Genomic DNA, 19,282 nt, shown 5'->3' on the forward strand with positions numbered 1-19,282 from the left:
TCCACTGTGTAACTATTAAGTCAGATTTTGCAACTGTTTGTCTTTTATTTTTATTTTTTATTAAGGTTGACATCCAATCTGTCATTCCTAAATATTTATAACAACAGTGCCCATTTTTCACAGGCTTTACATTGCGTATTGATTTTTTTAAAAAAAGGAGCAGGGCCTCATGTCCTGGAATCTCATTCTCAAATGAGACACAACTTTATTTATTTATTTACTTATTTGTTTAATCTTTTCCCCCCTTGTTTTCTATTTACAGGGCTGGTTGGTGGACTTAATAAACAAATTTGGCACGTTAAACGGGTTTCAAATGTTGCACGATCGCTTCATGAGCGGCCAAGCACTGAACGTCCAGATCATCGCTGCACTTATCAAGTGAGAATGTTGTTTGATAAAAAAAGCACCATGTTCTTCGCTTTTATGGGCCGTTTCTGTCAGCTGACTTCTGTGCTCTCTTCTTTTCCAGGCCTTTTGGCCAGTGTTATGAGTTCCTCACATTGCACACGGTAAAGAAGTACTTCCTTCCAGTCATCGAGATGGTTCCTCAGTTTCTAGAGAATCTCACAGATGAGGAGCTGAAGAAAGAGGCCAAGAACGAAGCCAAAAACGACGCACTGTCCATGATAATCAAATCTCTGAAGAATCTGGCTTCTCGTGTACCAGGACAGGAGGAGACCGTGAAGAATTTAGAGATTTTTAGGTTAAAAATGATTCTTAGGTGAGTAATAATGTCTTTATGAAAATTCTTTTCACAGCAAGGTTTGAGTTTTCATAATTTATGTATGCCTTGACCTAATTCTTGATTTTTCTATCACCAGGTTATTGCAAATTTCTTCTTTTAATGGCAAAATGAATGCACTAAATGAAGTTAATAAGGTGATCTCCAGTGTGTCCTACTACACTCATCGGCATAACCCTGAAGAGGAGGAGTGGCTGACTGCAGAGCGCATGGCGGTAAACTTCCTTCACCTCTTTACTTTTGAACTTTGGCGTCAAAAAAAGTTCCCTGTCTCTAAAAAGCCACTTCTCTTTTCTATGTCGCTCCACGCCACCACAGGAGTGGATCCAGCAGAACCACATCCTGTCCATCGTGCTCAGGGACAGTTTGCACCAGCCGCAGTACGTGGAGAAACTGGAGAAGATCCTGCGCTTCGTTATCAAAGAGAAAGCTCTTACAATGCAGGATCTGGACAACATCTGGGCTGCACAGGTCGGTCTTTCCAGAATTTTGTATTTACCCAATGTTGAATGACAGCAATGTACTTAATTTTCATTGTATAGTCTGGGTATGCTGAGTATCCAATGGGAAGCTCTTACCTATTAGCTGAGTTGAATCCAAGTGATGACTATTTTTCTGGACGGGCAGTGTATTTTTATTGGATATTGCTGTGTTTTTATTGGATCCAATGGGCACAACTGGATGACGTGCATGTTGTCTTCTCCAGAATACGACAATGCAGCATTGCTACTTGCTGCTTAACTGTGATATTACATAACATAGGATGACTTAAGTGCACCATAAAACAACAGAATCAGACACCTAAGTGAAACTAGCACAGTTTGTCATCTGGTTAAGGTTTTTTTTCAACTGTACCACAGTTTTTATTGTGGTAAGTTATAAACTTCAATCTTGCTTCCTTGCTCAGTTGTGCTTTTAGTTTACGTGGTGACCTTAACATCAACTTTCATTCTCCAAATGCCTCAGCTTTTCTGCTGCCGACCATTTCACTTCATTTTATACCTGCATTTTGTGATCATGACACGCACTGCTGTAGATTTGGCTCTAGTGTGACCCAGAGCAGAAATGGAGTAGAGGTTTCTGGCACAACTTAACCTACTTCTGAGGTGCATGAGGAAGGGACATAATCTGAGGAAGTCAAAATTGTACTTGATACAGATGAAGCCTGAAATTGACCAGCAGCCTGTTGCGCCAGCTCTGTGTAAGTTCTACCTTAAGTGTAAAGTCCACACGAACTGATACGTTGAAACTAGTTAAGGTAATACTTAAGATGTATCTTTGTTTAGTTGCGCCACAGAGACTTATGTTTCATCTTAACGTTTAAACTACGCAAGACATTATCACAGATGGTGACGTCATCACATTAAGTAGCCAATGAGAGAAAAGTATCACTCCTCGTGCAGCGTTTATTATTTTGTCACGTCTCTTGTGAAATCCTCCCTGAACGGGTCAACGACTGGGAAAACCCCCCCCAAAAAACGGCGAGTCCACAGTCGCCAAGTCTGCTTATTATGAGCGACTTTGGGCTTGTTTTTCTGTCTTATAAATATTGGTAGTCGTTGCGGGTTTTTTGGGCTTGTTGTTAAAGTGTAGTTGCTTAGGCTTGTTTTTTTCACGTCCGGTCCTGTTGTTCGGTCCGGAGCCCCCCATTCTACAGCGAATAGGTCAATGATCCGCTGAATCTCCGCTCGTGGGAAACAAAACTGTGTCTATAAATCAAAATCATCATACATATCTAAAGGATGTAATCTGTAGGTAACACAGCTGGGAGAACTTGCTCTCTCTCCCCCTCCTCCAAATCTTCCCACCTCTCCAAACGATGCGCCATGACAACCACTACGGATGACTTTACACCTGCTCAGAGCAAGGTGTAGGACTTAGGTTATAACTTATGACTATGTTGGAACTATCTCAGCTGGTGCAACACTTAAAATATCAATAGTGCGTAAACTCCATTCTAAACTAGTTACTTACGTTCAAACTAGGCTACGTTTGAACTTACGCACAGCTGGTGCAACCCACTGCAGGTATCTTTTGAAAACAAGCTTCGAGAAGGAGACTGAAAGGAACACTCAGTCAAAGTACATGGTGCAAGTCAGGGCTTGTTTCCTGTAACTGAAACACAACTGCTGTTGTACGTCGCAGACAATACGTTGGCTGTTAATTGCCAGTTGTTCACAGCTGCAGCATTTCCCCGACACTGCTGAGACGTCTGCTGGTGTATGTCAGAAGTATTTTTGTTAACCCAACAGTCGGGTTTTGTTGTCTCTGTACATCTGCAGGCCGGTAAGCATGAGGCCATTGTGAAGAACGTCCACGACCTTCTGGCCAAGCTGGCGTGGGATTTCTCACCTGAGCAGCTTGATCACCTTTTTGACTGCTTCAAGGTGAGTTAGACTTGTGTTAATCAATCTGCATTTCGCTCCGGCTTAACCACATTGCAGGTGGATTCTTGCGTCACAACAACAACCTGCTTGTTGCACCCTCTACTTTAACATCTGGGCTTGGCTCTTCTTTTTTTTTTTTGTTGCGCAGGCAAGCTGGACCAATGCCAGCAAGAAGCAGCGTGAAAAACTGCTGGAGCTCATCCGGCGCTTGGCTGAGGATGATAAGGATGGTGTGATGGCCCACAAGGTCCTGAACCTGCTGTGGAACCTGGCACACAGCGATGATGTGCCTGTAGACATCATGGACCAGGCTCTTAGTGCCCACATCAAGATATTGGATTACAGTTGCTCACAGGTATGTTGGGGGTGCTGATGAATATGCTTAAAAAGTAAATGGCATGCAGAATAACAGACAAGGAGCTTATTAAACTACTAACTTATACTGAGGATGTTTAATTTTCACCCACAGGACAGAGACACACAGAAAATCCAGTGGATAGATCGCTTCATAGAGGAACTACGAACCAATGATAAATGGGTGATTCCCGCCCTGAAGCAAATCAGAGAAATCTGTAGCCTCTTTGGAGAAGCTCCTCAAAACCTTAGGTAAGGTCATGGTAGAAATCAATTGTGTAGTGCAGCAACACATACAGGATAATCCTGATGTAGGCGAGTATGAAGCATTTATTTGTTTTAGTTTTTAGGCGTTTTATTCTGAATTATTGATACTTGTTTTGCACATAACCCATGATTGGGGGAAAAAAACAACAAGATTCTCTATTGTTGTGTGATTACCTGTAGCATTTATCACATTTGCACAAGACGTGTCAACTCTATTATTTAGTGCCCAGCACAGTAAGACAGGAGGTTTAGTGCCCTGACATCAACATTTCCCTCTGCAGATTATCCCAGTGCACTAATTAATCATCAGTGCTAACCAACCAGGCTGGGCAGAACACCAGAGATTTTACTACATTTTCTCACTGACAACAAATAAATCTCTCACTAAACCAAACTTTGCTCTGAACTACCAGACCTTGGCAGTTTTGGTATGCTCCGAGTCTGAGAGCATGTCCTCGCTGCGTGTTGTCCTGAAAATTTTTTCTCATTAGTTAGGATGCTTTGTGGCAAAGGGATGCTCATTTTTCTTTTGAGTACAATGAAAGGAGCTGAAAGGTGCATTGACTGCGTTTGCTTTGTTGTACTGTAACAAAGTGAAGGGTAACTACGGTTGAAAGAAGGCACTGGACTGTGTCGATAGAATCAGGTCTAACCTGAACCACGGCAAGTCTGTGCCTAAAACTAAAACAATCAATCAGTCGAAATGACCATTTGAGCTGCTGTTTTATCTAGCAGCTAATTAAAGTAATAGTCCTGAGAGTATTAGGAAGTTGACATGAGTATTTTTAATTCACACACCTCGTCACAGCAAAAACTTTCACCTGTCAGAGTGAGAAAAGCACAGGGCAGCTGCATTTACATTATGAAGATGTTGAAATCCATTCAGCTTAATGGTAACCAGCCCTCATCAGTTTTATTATTTACACCTGTGCTTTTCACCTGTGACATGTCGAACTGTCTGCAGGTCTGTTTGTTATACATGCTGATGAGAAGTGGAAGTGGAATCAAAAGTTAAGTTCAAGTCGTCAGGTAGCTGGAGTACCTAAACAAGAGAAATTTAAACTAGGGTTTAAAAATAAAAAAAAACATTAATTTAACATTATGGAAATCTGTGAGAATACTGTCAGATTGATTTGAGATCATACTGTTCAACATTATTCGTAAATTGTTTTGATTTCAAGTAGTGTTTTTTAATAGTCACTAGAAAATATGTAGTATACATGCCTGTTGTTTTTCAGAAAGAAAATGCCAATTAACATACAAACGAACTTAGTGGGGTAAGTTGAGTGCTAATTCCAGGGTTCTATCTATTTCTGTGTTGCGTCAAGTCTAACTTTCTCTTTGACATTTTTATAAAAAAAAATACTATATAAAATGTAAATCGCTTAAGCAATTCTTCCTTGGGTTTCATCTCAAATGACTAATTCCTCATCCAAACCCCCGTTAATGTCACAGCTCAAGGATAGTTCAGTTAAGACTAAGACAAGACACTTTAATTCTAACTAATAGGAGAGCAAGTGTTTGCTCATCCATCACAGTCTTTGTAGGTCATAAATGTAGAAGAGAAAATGAGAACTAAAGAGAAGCATAGATGATATTGTAGATTTATAGAATTAAATGCTGCAACAGCCATAAAATCACACATTAATAAGTGTTGATAATCATTCATCATTGTTTATTCCTATATTTGTATTTTTTTTGTCATTTTAATTCATTTTTTATTTCAAGGATGCCTCAAATGACAATTTCAGTTAGATGATAATCAAGGTGTTGTAACCAATTTTAAGCCAATTCCCAAACCATGTATGAGGTGTGGTTCCACTAGATATCTTTTGGTAAACTCCATCTAATGTGCCAGGATATCTCTAGAGGCACCTGGTGGGAGTTTCTGTGCTTTTTCTCAGTTTTTCTCAGTAGTGAACACAATCCATAGTGCACGTCCTTTTAAACTAGTCACTTACACAAGGTAAATAAAAGGTCCTTTGAGATGGAGCCCCATTCTTCCTGATGCCAGCTCCTTTCAGCTCAAATCATTCAATGCAAAATATCAGGGGTATTTCATGCCTTCGACCCACTTATGTTTCAACTTAATATATATGATATAATGACTCTTGAATGTGTTTGTAGTTGTACTATTGATCTTAACTGGAGTCATTGCATTACAGCAGCAGTTAGATAAACTTGAACCACCTCTTGGTTCCTATTTTTTGTTTACTACTAGACCTTTTTTATTTTAAATTTCCAGGTGGTTCCTGGTTATTTGTAGCTATTGAAATTGCATTAGTCTTGTTTAGTTCTTATGGTTGGTTTTCAAACCCAAAACTTTTAAAGTGGAAACAAGGCAGGAAATGTCCTGTACTGATATGACCTCTTCTGCTGGTTATTCTATGACATGCATACACACACCCACACCCACACACACACACACACACACACACACACACACACACACACACACACACACAAACAAATGTACTCTAAAAGCTGCTTTCTTTATGTCCGTGATAGACACAAATGAGAAATCAGTCATGCTATGTTTTTTCTTAATCAGAAATTGTACAACTTAAAAGATTTTCAACATTGTCTTAATTCATTCTTTGTTTTTTAGGCTTTAACTTCCTCACTAAAAACCTGTTTCTGCTCTCCTTACATCCACCACTCCTCCCGCTGTTCTCTCCTCAGTCAAACCCAGAGAAGTCCTCATGTGTTTTACCGCCACGACCTGATAAACCAGCTGCAGCATAACCATGCCCTGGTGACCCTGGTGGCTGAAAACCTCTCAGCCTACATGGAGACCATGAGGCAGTTCTCCAAAGGTGCTTCGTGATAGTCAGACTACTTCATTTCATTGTTGTTTCAGTGCACAGCTGTTGGGTTCAGGGTTTTTACGCTCTTGTCTGGACTGGTCTGACTGGTTGTGTGTGTGCTTTTACAGAAGAGCAAGCCGAGTTTGACCCCCAGACAGTCAGGCCAGGAAGCCGCTACAGCCATGTCCAGGAAGTACAGGAACGACTCAACTTCCTGAGGTACAGCTCAATCTGAACCATCTCATACAGTCAGTTATAGTCTTGTAAAAGGTGAGGCTACAACTACATGTAAGCTGAAACTCTTTGTGTTAAATGATTTTTATTAAAAGCAAAATAAAAATTACAGTTATATTGAAGCTCCACTCAAGTTGCCCAGCTGTCGGTAGTTTGGATTCATCTGTTTCTGTCGGAGAGTATTCATGCATCGTAATAATTCAGTGAGGAAAATAGAGCACAGACACACAGTGTGTCTGGGAGCCACGCATTACATTCCCAGACTTGTCCGTGGCCACTTTAGCTGCTTTGTTGAAGTACCTTGTTCAAGGACAATAGTGGATAATTGGAGAGGGGCAAGTAGTACCCAGTGACTTCACCCCACCGACAATTATGATTCAGGTCTGGAACCAAAGCTGTGGCCTTCATAAGTGCGTTTCTCTAACCTCCAGGCCACCAGTGTCCACTATTGATTTTCTTTCTTGTTATTTTTTTTGTCAGGTTCCTGCTAAAGGACGGCCAGTTGTGGCTTTGTGCCCCTCAGGCCAAACAGATCTGGAAGTGTCTGGCTGAGAACGCCGTGTTTCTCTGTGACCGCGAGGCCTGCTTCAAATGGTTTGTTTTTTTCATCTCATTTGGCCTTTTTTTGGCGTGAATTAATTTCCTTAAACTAATCAAGCAGACGTGTTAGATCAGAACGCCGTGTTAACTTTGCTGCAACACAACACACCAGGTACTCCAAGCTGATGGGCGATGAACCGGACCTCGACCCGGACATCAACAAGGACTTCTTTGAGAACAATGTTCTGCAGTTGGACCCATCTCTGCTGACGGAGAATGGCATGAAGTGCTTTGAGAGGTTCTTCAAGGCTGTCAACTGCAGGGAAGGCAAGCTGGTTGCGAAGCGCAGGGCCTACATGATGGATGACCTGGAACTAATAGGCTTGGACTACCTCTGGAGGGTGAGCAGATTTGTTGCAGCAGTAGCACAAAGGCAGATGTTTTTGTTTATTCTCCTTGTGGCTGAAGTGAACGTCCCCAGTGTCTCATCGTATACACGAAGGGACTCTGTTCTGTTTGCTACAGTAACATTAGAGAAGAAACAACAGTGCTATTGTACATATTGTTTTTTCTACTTCTTGTGTTGTTAGTAATAAAACGACTACCGTAGATTTTATAGTCTGAATACAGTGTCATGCAAAAGTTTGGGCACCGTTGGTCAAAATTTCTGTTAATGTGAACAGTTAAGCAAGTGGAAGATGAAATGATCTCCAAAAGGCATGAAGTTACAGATGATACATTCCCTTTACATTTTAAACAATATATATATATATATTTTTTTAATTTTCATCTTTTACATTTTCAAAATGACAGAAAAGGAAAAGGGCCTGCAGCAAAGGTTTGGCCACCCTGCATCCTGCACACTGCGTGCCGTGTAAATACTAAATAGCTTGTCTGATACCTTGGTTAAAGTTATCTTGGAGCTCAAGTCTCCTGGGTTTCCCATTCTTCTGCAGGCTGCTGCTTTGTTTCCCATTTTCACTCTAAAATTGTACAAAACAAAAATAATACACGGATATTGCTTGAAATATTGCAAAAGAGTGTTTCATGTTTAACTTTATGCCTTTTGGAGATCATTTCATCTTCCACTTACTTTATTTATTTTGACCAGGGGTCACTGTATGATGGAGGATGCAGTTTTTAATGTTATTTTTCCATATTCTTCTCTCAACCAGGTGGTAATTCAAGGAAGTGATGACATCGCTAGCCGTGCAATAGACCTGCTCAAAGAGATCTATACCAACCTTGGACCAAAATTACAAGTCAATCAGGTACGGGCAACGTACTGGTTTAGGTTTAGGTTGAGGTTTTGTGGATATTTATTGGAGCTAGAAAACTGGGAACATATACAAGTATGTGTTTTGAGGTCACTTTTTTTGTAATTCACTTTTTATTGCTTTTTAACTTTGCAACAAAAGGACCAGCATATATGAATGTGAACAGCAACAGGAACAAAACAACATAACATGAAAAACAAAAAAAACACACATACCCCCCAAAAAACATAAAAATACTTCATCTACATACACAAGATACCTCCAGCGTGTTGAGGTCACTTCTGATCATTTGTTGTCATGTTGCAGTGCTTGTTTTTATTGTTTTATTCTCTTCTTCTCTGTAGGTTGAAATTCATGAGGATTTCATCCAGTCGTGTTTTGACCGTCTGAAGGCGTCCTATGACACGCTGTGTGTGTTGGACGGGGACAAAGACAGCATCAACTGCGCGCGTCAAGAGGCCATCCGCATGGTGCGGGTTCTCACTGTACTCAAAGAATACATCAATGAGTGTGACAGTGACTACCATGAGGAGAGGACTATACTCCCCATGTCCAGGTACGGCCACAGAGAAACAGCTCTACTTTTATCATAACTATATGATCACACATCGACAGGGTGACGCTTTCACATTAAAATAGACTCAAAGTCACCAAAGATTTTTTAAGAGTGTTTGGTTTAATTGATTTATAATAAACCAAACCAAACCGAAACAGGCACTGCAGTCAACTTTTTTGGGGGTGAAATATTATAATTCATGTAAAGTACCTACTCAAAAATCAATAAATTATTGCACAATGTAACTGCAGCCCTCTGTTTTCCCCTTTTTAAGTGTGTGCTTTATTATAATCTATTTTTACCTTGTGCCTCTCAGTGAAATAAACAAGGTGGCATGTATTAATAAATCTCTTTATTCCTTTTCTCTTGCAGAGCTTTCCGTGGGAAACATATCACGTTGATCGTACGTTTCCCCAACCAGGGGCGTCAGGTAGACGACCTGGACATCTGGTCTCACACCAACGACACAATCGGTTCAGTTCGGCGCGGCATCCTGACCAGGATCAAAGCCAATGCTGCACACACTAAGATCGAGCTCTTCATTGGTGGAGAGGTTGTTGATCCGGCTGACGACAGGAAGCTGATTGGACAGCTGAATTTGAAGGACAAAACGGTGAGAATGTACTCCCGACAAAAAGAAATATTCTATTGAAAGTGCTGCACTCGCTACACTTTTTTTTTTTTACATACATGAAAGAAGTGCTTCTGTTTCTAACGTGAATTGATAAAATGAGATCCTAGGCGTCTAAATAACATCTTCAAGCCCAGATGAATGTCTGCGTCTTTGAAATCAAGTGTGTTTCATCCATTTGAACCATAAAAAAAAACTGTTGTGTGTGTGTGTGTGTTTTTCTTTTCTATAGCTGATCACGGCCAAGCTGACCCAGGTGAGTGCCAACATGCCTTCAAGCCCAGACAGCTCTTCTGACTCATCCACCGGCTCTCCTGGTAACCACGGCAACCACTACAGTGATGGACCCAACCCTGAAGTGGAGAGTTGTCTTCCTGGAGTGGTGAGTGTAAAAAAGCACAGGCACTAAATACACACACACACACACAAAACTATTTCAATGTTGCTTCCAAACAGCCTTGAATACAACGGTAGAGTGATTCTGCAATTAAATCGTTAATCCTCTGTGTAGGAATCTGTTCCACACAGGGAAATGAGAGTGTGAAACGGTCTCTCGACAGCAGTTTCTGTTATTTTTAAAAGCGAACGTCATCTATGATCAGTCTTTTCACAGCCACAATCTTAACACCGTCGTCTTGCCACATTTTCTTCCAGATTATGTCGCTGCATCTGCGCTACATCTCCTTCCTGTGGCAGGTGGCCGACCTGGGCTGCAACCTCAACATGCCTCTGCTCAGAGACGGAGCTCGAGTTCTCATGAAACTCATGCCCCCAGGTATACCTGCAACTGTGCTCGCAATATTTCCTTCTCAACTAATTCACTTGAGGAAAAACACACACCTACACAAGCTCACACAGCCAACAGTGGGTCAGTACCAAGTGTGTGTTTGTTTTTTTTGTATCCTCAGATAACACTACAGTGGAGAATCTGAGAGCTGTGTGTCTGGACCATGCCAAGCTTGGTGAGAACAGCCTCAGTCCTTCGCTGGACTCGCGCTTCTTCGGCCCGTCACCCTCACAAGTGCTCTACCTCATCGAGGTCAGTGTCACTGTACCTTTGCATCACAAGTGCTGATAAATGTGCCCATGTTTGCATTTATAGCCCCAAGCTATTGTAATGTGTGTACTAGGGTTGTCACGAGAACCAACACTTCGGTACCAAGTCGATGCCAACACATAAAAAATACGTCGGTACCTCGGTATTGTGAGTACTTTGCCCTCGGCGGGTCGTGTCGGGAGTGACACAGGCAGTATACATGCGTGAGTCTGAGCTCATGTAAACATGCCATGTCATGTGTCTTTTTACGGCCAGTCGTGATGGAAACATGATGCTCGGCCAGTAGTGCGGCATTTGGACCGGAGTGAAAAACAAACTTCTTCTTCTTAACATTATGTTGATGTCAGCTCTTTAAATTCTGTGCAGTTTGAGAAGCTGTTGAATCACAGTGATGCTTAAATACAAGAAAGTTTGATGTGAAACAGTTAAAAAAAAAAAAAAAAAAGTAGGCCTAGTGACTTTAGAAGCACGTGGGTGCTGTTTGGTTTTTTTAATTGTGGTATCGAATACGTTTCGATATGTTGAAATTCACTGGTATTGTTACTGACTACTGAAATTCTGGTATCGTGACAAGCCTAGTGTGTGAGTAGCAGCGCCAAGACCCCATTAGTAATCATGATATAATACTTGGATATGTTGTAAATTACTACTAATAAGTAAAGCATATAATACTATTGTGATGATGTTTATAGACTAAACAATAATACTACCCTGCTGTGTGAGTCCAGTCTCACTGTTTCTGCCCCGTCTCTGTCCATGTATTAAATGGTTCATACTTTGCTTCTGCTTGCTCCAGGTTGTCTATGCTTTGCTGATGCCAGCCAGTGCCACTCTGGGTGAGGACGCCAGCGACTTCCAGTACAACTTCTTGAAGAGCGGCGGGCTGCCCCTGGTGTTGAGCATGCTCACCAGGAACAACTTCCTACCGTCGGCGGACATGGAGACGCGGCGTGGGGCTTACCTTAACGCGCTGAAGATCGCCAAGCTCCTCCTCACCGCCGTGGGCTTTGGACACGTGAAGGCTGTAGCGGAGGCCTGCCAGCCCAACGCCGAGGGAAATATTCCAGTCTCTCCGGTTAGGCCACACGCATAACTCACATAGACATACCTGCGTAACTGCTTCCTCAATGGTTGGCTGCCATATCTCTACTGACATGCTGTTATTTTTCTCCACACGACCGTCACCTGCCCTGCATTGTCTACAGATAAACCAGGCCACCCATGACCAGGCTCTGGTCCTCCAGAGCGCCCTGCAAAACATCCCCAACCCCGCGTCAGAGTGCATGCTGCGCAACGTAGCCATCCGCCTGGCTCAGCAGATTTCTGATGAGGTAACAAAGAACTTTATTTATTTATTTTTAAACACTTTATTTGTACATTTACAATCATATTCTCTGTTTTACAAAGTAACAAAGAACTCTATGGTGGTAATAACTTTTTATACACAGTGCCAATTTTAGGTTTAAAGTTTAAATAAAGGTAGTTGTCTTTTCTTGAAATTGTGATATTGAATGTAATATTGTTTAGTGGTGTGCATCTTCATTGGCCTCATGATTCAATTTGATTACGATTCACCAGTCAACAATTCGGTTCAATTCGATTATACGATACATCTCAATGCATTTCCATGCATCACATCCTCAATTTTCTATGTTGCCACACATGGTTTTTTCATTAATTAACATAATAGTCAGATAAATATGATAACTTTTCATTTACATAAAATGAAATAGGAAATGTCATTTAAATGCATTTCCACAATACAGCAGCTTGCTTGGAGTCTGAACACGCAAAGAAAAAGAAAAGGCCAAGCCTAGTTAAAGGTGCACTCATTTCTCAAAAACAAAACATAGATCTTGGCATTGTGCTTTAAAATAAAATAAAATAAATCACTGTCTCTGTATGTGAACAACACCATCAAACTTGAATGAATGATTTTAATTTAAAAATCGATTATGTGACGATTCAGAATCGTCCCATTGAGAATTTTCGGCACCGTATATATTGTTGGTGTATAACAAAGTGTATGAGAGCAAGAAAATCTATTTTGTTACTGTTTGTAATAATAGATTTTGTTGGACTACTTTTTTCACCAGAATTTCTTCCAGGCATCAAAGTACATCCCAGACATTTGTGTGATCCGAGCGGTACAGAAAATAGTGTGGGCATCAGGCTGCGGTACGGTGCAGCTCGTCTTCAGTTCCAATGAAGAAATCAGCAAGATTTATGAGAAGGTAAATAAATGTTGAGTTATGTTTGGATGGTTCTGTTTTCTTGAGAGTTGGGATTAAATGTCGTCCAAATATTTTAGAAAACATCACAAGAGCACATTAGAGTGGTGGTTGGTTAAAGTCTCTGCTGCACAGTCAGCAGGCATTAATAGATACAGACTGTTGTATAACCTAAGAGGCAGGGCAGTAAAAGCTATTTTTTTAAAAAGGGCACTAATATAAAAAGCAAAGCAGTATCCATTTTTCATGATATCTTTAAAATCTTTCTGTTTCTCATTAGACAAATGCAGCGAAGGAGCCAGATGGTGAAGATGAGCAGGTGTGCTGCGAGGCCCTGGAAGTGATGACACTGTGCTTTGCCCTCATGCCCACGGCTCTGGACACACTCAGTAAGGAGAAGGCTTGGCAGACCTTCATCATCGACTTGCTGCTGCACTGCCATAGCAAGTGAGTCTGTCAGCTCGTTTATGCTGAAACATGAGTGAGCCGACTGAAAAAGAGAAACAACCTCGCCGTCAACTGCAGCCTTTTTACAGTTTGGACTCGATTTAATGAGGCTGACGTCGTTGTTGTTGTTGTGTCTTGGACAGATCTGTTCGTCAGATGGCCCAGGAGCAGTTTTTCCTGATGGCGACTCGGTGCTGTATGGGCCATCGACCCCTCCTCTTCTTTATCACCCTCCTCTTCACTGTGTTAGGGGTGAGTGGCTGTTTTTGCTTTGTGTTTTTCAATCATTTCTCTTTTTTCGGTGCCGTAGTGACAGTTAACTGCTTACAAGTTCACTAATGTCAAACTGTCCATGTGTGTGTCCAGAGTACAGCCAAGGAGCGAGCCAAACACGCTGGGGACTATTTCACTTTGCTCAGACATCTGCTGAACTATGCCTATAACAGCAACATCAACCTGCCAAATGCTGAGGTGCTGCTCAACAACGAGATCGACTGGCTGAAGAGGATAAGGGTAAAACATTTTTTAAAAAGCCTATTGACATATGGCCCTTATCTGTTTTTAATCTTGGGCAAGGCAGCTGTATTTAAATAGCACATTTCATACCAAAAGGGCACTCAATGTGCTTTACATGAAAACAAAACATTTAACAGTAAAAATTGAAAACGGGAAAAATAACAACATAAAACTCAAAATAGTAAAAATTGGATACATTCAACATACAGTTAGAAGCAAGAAACAAGAACGTATGTTGTAACAAAACACAATTTTAATCGATTGAAACACTTAATGATTTTATTTTGCAGGATGAGGTTAAGAGGACCGGGGAGACCGGTGTGGAGGAGACGATCCTGGAGGGCCACCTGGGGGTCACCAAAGAACTTTTAGCCTTCCAGACACCAGAGAAGAAATATTATATCGGCTGTGAGAAGGGAGGAGCAAATCTCATTAAGGTAAATTAAATGGTCAATACCTGAAATGGTCAATATAGAAAATGAAAAATGTCTCCTCTTCTTCTTATAACATGACTAAGAACCCATCTCTCTCCTTTTCTTCTTCTTCTTCGTTAGGAGCTGATTGATGACTTCATCTTCCCAGCATCTAATGTTTACCTGCAGTACATGAAGAGCGGGGAGTTCCCCACAGAGCAGGCCATCCCAGTGTGCAGCACCCCCGCCTCCATCAACGCCGGCTTCGAGCTACTGGTGGCGCTGGCTGTCGGCTGTGTCCGCAACCTCAAGCAGATAGTTGACACTCTGACAGACATGTACTACTTAGGTAGGCGGGACCCCAGTGCAGCACTTTCACCGATGATTTGTAAATCACAATGCACATGGATTCATTTTTTTCCCTTGCCTCTCTACCAGGTTGTGAAACACTGACGGAGTGGGAGTACCTGCCTCCGGTCGGACCGCGGCCCAACAAAGGTTTTGTAGGCCTGAAGAACGCCGGAGCCACATGTTATATGAACTCAGTCATTCAACAGCTGTACATGATCCCTCCCATCCGCAACGGCATCCTGGCCATCGAGGGCACCGGCACCGATGTGGACGACGACATGTCAGGGGACGAGAAGCAGGAGAACGAGGTACCGTGAGAGTTTATATTCCATCTGTCAGTGCGTTTACATGCACAGCCAAGTCGAGTTGAGCGTCTTGTTGGAGTTCTGTCCTTGTCCCAGTTTACATGCAACAGGGAAAATCGAATAATTGACGGTGTCCTCCTCCTCAGGTGAAATGCGTCGGTGAAATGCACTGACGCATCAGCCCAGGCATTTTTGTTTGTTTGTTTTTTTGCCAGATTCAGGCCGGCTTCTATGCTACATTTTGTGCTGTCTCTGCCGTTGTGAAGCATGCGCACATGCATTGTCCAGTTTAACTCCGATTAAGGCGTATACATGCAGACGAAAACCGGTTTACAATCGCCAATTGTCTGGTTTCCAATTTCAAGATCAAGAGTCAGTCAGAGACTTTATAAATCCATAAAGGAAATTGTGGTGTCACAGCAGCAGCATCTCATACAGACAGACACAAAAGAAAACAACAACCACGAAATACAACTATCAAATAAAACAGATTTAAATAATTAAAACTCTTAATTGGGATAACAACAAATTATTGTACACTACTTCCAATTATCTGGATGTTTTAGTCAGATTTGGGGAAGTCGGACTAACGCGTTAACATGCACTTCAGTTGTCCAGTTATACTCGGGTTATACCCATAATTGTATTTTTTCCAACTGTCATGTAAGCGTCCTGCGTGTTTTCTGTCTCCACAGAGCAATGTGGATCCTCGGGATGAGGTGTTCAGCTACCATCATCAGTTTGATGATAAGCCCTCCAGTAAGTCAGAGGACAGGAAAGAGTACAACATCGGGGTGCTGCGTCACCTACAGGTCATCTTTGGCCACCTGGCTGCATCCAGACTGCAGTACTACGTCCCTAGGGGATTCTGGAAACAGTTCAGGTATTTTAATGATTCACAGTCATTTTAAATGGCCGCTGGTTATAAATTGTTTCACATTTAAAGATGACCTTATGGTTTCCCTTACTTTTCAGGTTATGGGGTGAACCAGTGAATTTGAGGGAGCAGCATGACGCGCTGGAGTTTTTCAACTCTTTGGTGGACAGTCTGGACGAGGCCCTGAAAGCCCTGGGCCATCCTGCCATGCTCAGCAAAGTGCTGGGAGGGTCCTTTGCTGACCAGAAGATCTGTCAGGGTTGCCCCCACAGGTGAGTTCAGTCTTTCCTACGGCTGCCCCCAAATAGTCGACCAAGAAGTCAGTACGTAGCAGGTCCCTGTGATTTCGCGTTTGTGAGACAGTTAACTATTAATCAAGTTCATAAGCTGTGTGATGTGTGAGACTATGGCGGGACTCTTGGAGATGAGAGATGGTGAAACGCTGTTAAACACCACAATAATAATGTTTCTTTCTGTGCTAGACTATGGCGGGCCCAAACGAGACTACAACCATGTGTCCATCCACACGTTTTTATTCGCATTAAGCAATATCGAATTGAAAATGAATTGAAACGCCTTAAATTGCAAGAAAACAATTCGATACACCAATATGATCGCAAAACAGCACATGCCGTCATTACGCACAGCTTTTTATTCGATTTAAGGGTCTCAGATGGAAATGCACTTGAAGCAGCATTATTCACATTTTTATTTTTATCGATATTTAGATAATTCGATTGCCAAGTGGATGGAAACATGGTTTGTGGCGGGCCGCCATAGTCTCATTAATTAATGGGAAACACTGTTATCTGTGACTTTTAGTCGACTAATCGCCCAAGGATCCAAGAAAATCTTTGGTCGGGGGGCAGCTCTAATCTTTCCTCTTGTGTTCAGTCACTTGAAATAATCTGTGGTTCGATTTCTTCTTGCCTGATAATGATTATTTGTGTGCTGTCAGGTATGAGTGTGAGGAGTCGTTCACAACGCTCAACGTAGACATTAGAAACCACCAGAACCTGTTGGACTCCATGGAGCAGTACGTTAAAGGAGACCTGCTGGAGGGAGCCAATGCCTACCACTGTGAGAAGTGTAATAAGAAGGTGAGGACGGAGTTCATCTGGAAGCTCCCGAACGAGCCATGAGGGAAAATAGGAGGAGGCTCGTTTTAATGATCTGTTTTCTCACCCTCATTAACGAAGGAGCTAATCTCAATGTTTGCTGCTCTTCCCTCGTCAGGTGGACACAGTGAAGCGCCTGCTGATTAAGAAGCTGCCGCCGGTGCTGGCCATCCAGCTGAAACGCTTCGACTACGACTGGGAGAGGGAGTGTGCCATCAAGTTCAACGACTACTTTGAGTTCCCCAGGGAGCTGGACATGGAGCCGTACACGGTGGCCGGCGTGGCCAAGTTGGAGGGCGATGACGTCAACCCGGAGAACCAGGTGATCCAGCAGAACGAGCCCTCTGAACCGACACCGCCGGGCAGCTCCAAGTATCGTCTGGTGGGAGTGCTGGTCCACTCAGGCCAGGCCAGCGGCGGACATTACTACTCGTACATAATCCAGAGGAACGGCGGCGACGGAGAGAAGAACCGCTGGTATAAGTTTGACGATGGCGATGTGACGGAGTGCAAGATGGACGATGAGGAGGAGATGAAGAACCAGTGCTTTGGAGGGGAGTACATGGGCGAGGTGTTCGATCATATGATGAAAAGGATGTCGTACCGGAGGCAGAAGCGCTGGTGGAACGCCTACATCCTATTCTATGAGCGTATGGACTCACTGGACAAGGACAGCGAGCTTGTCAAATACATCTCGGAGCTGACCATCTCCTCTACCAAGCCGCATCAGGTCAAGATGCCTGGTGTCATCGAGTGCAGCGTCCGCAAGCAGAACGTCCAATTCATGCACAACCGAATGCAATACAGCCTGGAATATTTCCAGTTCATTAAGAAACTTCTGACCTGTAACAGTGTCTATTTAAACCCTCCTCCAGGTACGCATCCTTTTTTTGTGTGTATGCTGCTGCTACGTGGGTTTTTGTTTGTTTATTTTTCACACATCGAAGAAGTTGAAAAGATGAAAAACATATAGGATCCAAGACGATGTGAAGGAGAAATGCCACAAGAACGTTTTATACATCGTAGAAACAAACATGGTTTAACATGATTTAACAGCAACAACGCGTTACAAAAGCTCTAGAAATTATTATTTGTGCTAAACGCTCACTCACTCACATTAAAAGCGTATTAATAGGTCATCAAAAATATACATTAACAAATCTGAGGGCACCACATGACAGCATAAGTTGCAGTTAATTGAATGCAGAGCTACTTCTGTGGATCCTGTTTTTATTGTTTTATGATCAAACATAGAGAAATGGATCTAGGTAGGTCAGCTATTTGGGTTGTAGCTGCGTTTACTTATTGAACCAGGTAAGTAAGGCACATGGATGAAGAAGACCTGACCAGGCCAAAATGGCAGCTAAAGAGGCACAGAGATAAATTAATGCTGAGAAAGCTGAAGTAAGCGGAAACCAGATGCAATCTTCTGACTGCATCACACATCTGTCAGCATGTTGACAGTAGCTCCCACTACATTATTTAATAACTACTCATTACTCATAGATTCGACCACACTCATCCTCGCTCTCAGCTTTTAATTTGATCTCAGCCACACACCTGTAAAGTATGTAAATAAATAAAGTAGTTAAAGTTAGTGACAGCAGGTATCTTAGAATATGCACACCTAACCACAGACTCATGAGGTGAAAACAATACCTGTGTGAATAGTGCATGCACATCCAGTGTGTGAGTCCAGGTGCACAACAAAAAGCAAAGTAAGGGAAAGAGGAAAAAATGTTCGCACACTGGTAAATGCTCCCCAAAAATCAATGTTTTGATCTTTTCAGATTTTCTTCAGGACTGACTAAGATCTTGAAAAGATGGAAATGTTCTACTTGAATACATTTTTGGGGAGCATTTACCACCTGCACCATGAATGCGATAGAAAGACCATTAAACAAACAAGTAGTGTGTCTGTGTGTCATATTACATCACAAATTAACAACACCCCTGATAAACAGTGGTTGAAACACCATCGTTAGAGTTGTTGAACCTTGGCGTGTGTGTGTGATCGTGAGAGCAACCGAATGTGATGCGTCATAGCTGCTGAGTAATGACGTCACTCCTCCAGCTGTGATGCTGCACATCCAATATCCCCTCAGGGCTTCTTTGATCATTCCCAGCACTGATGATGATGAATTCCTCATTGTGTTGTGTCCACTGTGGATT

At 42.3% G+C, this 19,282-nt stretch overlaps 1 protein-coding gene across 4 annotated transcripts in view; it reads left to right on the forward strand.

Annotated features, from left to right (window-relative positions):
• Nucleotides 1-19,282, forward strand: part of usp9 (ubiquitin specific peptidase 9) — a 49,313-nt gene that overhangs the window by 14,036 nt on the left and 15,995 nt on the right. For 2 of the 4 annotated variants that reach the window (XM_085764390.1, XM_085764389.1), the window contains exons 7-37: nt 263-378; nt 470-721; nt 822-957; nt 1,061-1,213; nt 3,025-3,129; nt 3,278-3,484; nt 3,599-3,735; nt 4,989-5,027; nt 6,433-6,566; nt 6,686-6,776; nt 7,272-7,385; nt 7,504-7,732; nt 8,507-8,602; nt 8,953-9,164; nt 9,537-9,777; nt 10,028-10,177; nt 10,450-10,570; nt 10,704-10,834; nt 11,649-11,927; nt 12,058-12,183; nt 12,949-13,086; nt 13,364-13,530; nt 13,674-13,782; nt 13,897-14,043; nt 14,337-14,483; nt 14,601-14,808; nt 14,898-15,118; nt 15,811-15,998; nt 16,091-16,264; nt 16,951-17,092; nt 17,229-17,985. In XM_085764390.1, coding sequence (XP_085620516.1) covers nt 263-378; nt 470-721; nt 822-957; nt 1,061-1,213; nt 3,025-3,129; nt 3,278-3,484; nt 3,599-3,735; nt 4,989-5,027; nt 6,433-6,566; nt 6,686-6,776; nt 7,272-7,385; nt 7,504-7,732; nt 8,507-8,602; nt 8,953-9,164; nt 9,537-9,777; nt 10,028-10,177; nt 10,450-10,570; nt 10,704-10,834; nt 11,649-11,927; nt 12,058-12,183; nt 12,949-13,086; nt 13,364-13,530; nt 13,674-13,782; nt 13,897-14,043; nt 14,337-14,483; nt 14,601-14,808; nt 14,898-15,118; nt 15,811-15,998; nt 16,091-16,264; nt 16,951-17,092; nt 17,229-17,985 — 5,467 coding nt within the window. The remainder of the gene's footprint in view (nt 1-262; nt 379-469; nt 722-821; nt 958-1,060; nt 1,214-3,024; nt 3,130-3,277; nt 3,485-3,598; nt 3,736-4,988; nt 5,028-6,432; nt 6,567-6,685; nt 6,777-7,271; nt 7,386-7,503; nt 7,733-8,506; nt 8,603-8,952; nt 9,165-9,536; nt 9,778-10,027; nt 10,178-10,449; nt 10,571-10,703; nt 10,835-11,648; nt 11,928-12,057; nt 12,184-12,948; nt 13,087-13,363; nt 13,531-13,673; nt 13,783-13,896; nt 14,044-14,336; nt 14,484-14,600; nt 14,809-14,897; nt 15,119-15,810; nt 15,999-16,090; nt 16,265-16,950; nt 17,093-17,228; nt 17,986-19,282) is intronic. The other 2 variants (XM_085764392.1, XM_085764391.1) reach the window with 1 other exon arrangement.

Source organism: Trachurus japonicus, chromosome 21 (assembly GCF_045865225.1).
Source record: "Trachurus japonicus isolate A0001 chromosome 21, Traja_1.0".
NCBI lineage: Eukaryota > Metazoa > Chordata > Actinopteri > Carangiformes > Carangidae > Trachurus > Trachurus japonicus.